The sequence below is a fragment of the Pundamilia nyererei genome, unplaced genomic scaffold (genome assembly GCF_000239375.1).
Source record: "Pundamilia nyererei isolate P.nyererei 1_Seehausen unplaced genomic scaffold, PunNye1.0 scaffold00154, whole genome shotgun sequence".
NCBI lineage: Eukaryota > Metazoa > Chordata > Actinopteri > Cichliformes > Cichlidae > Pundamilia > Pundamilia nyererei.
In genome coordinates this window covers 1270966-1273311 of record NW_005187555.1, presented here as the reverse complement: position 1 = coordinate 1273311, position 2346 = coordinate 1270966, and the positions used below count along the sequence as shown (strand labels likewise).

Below are 2346 nucleotides of genomic sequence, written 5' to 3'. Positions count from 1 at the left end.
GTACATAGCCGATCATTAGAGATAGGTTGATCATATTTAAGATCGAATAATTAATTAATGGCAGGACTTCTTTGAGCAGTTTTGTAGGAATGGGGTCTAAAAGACACGTTGATGGTTGTGAGTGGTGGTTCAGTCCATGTTATTATTGTGTGTTTGAGGGTACAGTTGTCCATTTGTGACAGTAGATGCGGGAAAGGGTTTGTGAAACTCTGAACTGGTTCTCGTTCTCTTTGAATTTCTGCACGACCTGGTTTCATCTTAAATTCGTTAACACTGTTGACCCTGAAGAGATGTCCCTGCGTCTCGACAAGGACAATATGTTATGGTTTGGAGGAGGACTCAAGCGCAGGACTCCAGTTCTGATGCTCACAAGAAGGATTTATTTACAAGTCACCAGGTGTATATACAAGAATGTGCGGGGGGTGCTATATACAGCTGAGTGGGGGGAGAAGGGGTCCCCAGGGAAGTCCAGGGGAAAGCACGCGTTCTTCAGATTATCCACTCACACGATCACAGGCTCACACTCCGACACACGGGAATCACACGGGGGAAAATCCAGGAAGCTCTGTAGACAGGGAGACAGGGTTAAGAACGACGCACAGAGGAAAACACTCTTAACTAAACTTACTGTAGCTTGACTTCACTAACGCGTGGTAGACAACGATCCAGCGACGAACAGCAGTCACCTCTTGGCTTAAATGCTGCTCCCCTTAATGAGACCCAGGTGTCTCATCTCCCGAGGGCGTGGGGCATGAACCCACAGTGAGTTCCGCCCCGGCGAGAGAGAAGAGGAAGAGAAACAGAGAGGGCTGATCAGCGTGCAGCTGATCCGCCTGGCCGTGACACAATAAGGACCAGGACGAGTTTCACCCTTTAAAATGTGACAAGAAGAATTTCTGACCAAGTCTAAGCATAATGAGACAACCTGAGTAATAATATGAGCTAATAAAACACGTAAAAGGAGATTCAAATGGGACCCATCAATCCCAGAGGGACTCAGCAGACTCACAGAGCAGAGCAACTCAGATTCATTCAATTCAGTTTTATTTATAAAAATCACAACAACAGTTGCTTCAAGGAGCTTTATAATGTAAGGTAGATCCTACAATAATACAGAGAAAACCCAACAATCATATGAGCCCCTATGAGCAGCACTTTGGCGACAGTGGGAAGGAAAAACTCCCTTTTAACAGGAACAAACCTCCGGCAGAACCAGGCTCAGGGAGGGGCGGGGCCATCTGCTGTGATTGGTTGGGGTGAGAGAAGGAAGACAGGATAAAGACATGCTGTGGAAGAGAGACAGAGGTTAATAACAGGTATGATTCAGTGCAGAGAGGTCTGTTAACACATGTTCGCTCTGTTGGAAGAAGAGTAATTAGGATTACATGAACAGGCAGATCAAAACAAAAAGCTAGGTTTGATGCTTGCTGGCTTGTCCCCACCAGCTGCAGCAGCAAAGCTGGTCACCATGAGTCTGGACGAAGACGCCCGCTGGCTGGAGTGGGTGACCAAACAGTTTGAGACCATCGCCGGAGAGGACAAAGAGATTGACCTGGAAGAGTTCAAAACAGCTCTCAAGGTCAAAGAGGTGAGAATGGACTGGTGAGCAGTTTAGAAAAAACACCTGAAATGGGCCTCAATAACTCGTGTCCTCTAATTGTTCGCAGTCTTTCTTTGCTGAGCGTTTCTTCGCACTGTTCGACTCAGACGGCAGCGGCTCCATCAGCCTGGATGAACTGCTCAAAGCTCTGGACCTCCTGATCCACGGCAACGAGACCGACAAGCTCCGCTTCCTGTTCCAGGTCTACGACGTGGATGGTCAGCATTCGCTCATGCATCAACATTTACAACATTTACAACAAGAGTTATTTTCAAATGTTTCAGTCTGTCTAACAGTTGTAGATAAGAGATAGCTGACGTCCTGAAGCAGGTAGAGGTCAGTTATCAGTTTTGTGGCCATGTTTCATTTTTATAACTCTGTAAAAGGCTGATGGGGTATCATCGTCAGCCCGCCAGGCGAAGGGGCAGTTTCACTTAATCCTTTTTGCTTTCTGTAAACAGGCAGCGGTTCAATAGATCCAGACGAGCTGAAAACGGTTCTGAAGTCATGTTTGCGTGAGAGCGCCATCTCACTGCCGGAGGAGAAGCTGGATGACCTCACACTGGCTCTGTTTGAGTCCGCCGATAAGGACAACAGCGGCTCCATCACCTTTGAGGAGCTCAAAGCTGAACTGGAGACGTTCCCCGAGGTGATGGAGAACCTCACCATCAGGTCAGTACTGATGTCTGTTTATACACCTGCAAACCTGCAGACCTGTTTATACACCTGTAAACCTGCAGACCTGT

The 2346-nt window shown here is 47.4% G+C and overlaps 1 protein-coding gene across 1 annotated transcript in view; it reads left to right on the top strand.

The window, feature by feature from the left end:
• The window catches only part of nox5 (NADPH oxidase, EF-hand calcium binding domain 5), a 23910-nt gene that overhangs the window by 3815 nt on the left and 17749 nt on the right, over window positions 1–2346 (top strand). The window contains exons 2-4 of the mRNA XM_013913839.1: window positions 1446–1588; window positions 1668–1818; window positions 2062–2272. Coding sequence (XP_013769293.1) covers window positions 1469–1588; window positions 1668–1818; window positions 2062–2272 — 482 coding nt within the window. The 5' untranslated portion in view covers window positions 1446–1468. The remainder of the gene's footprint in view (window positions 1–1445; window positions 1589–1667; window positions 1819–2061; window positions 2273–2346) is intronic.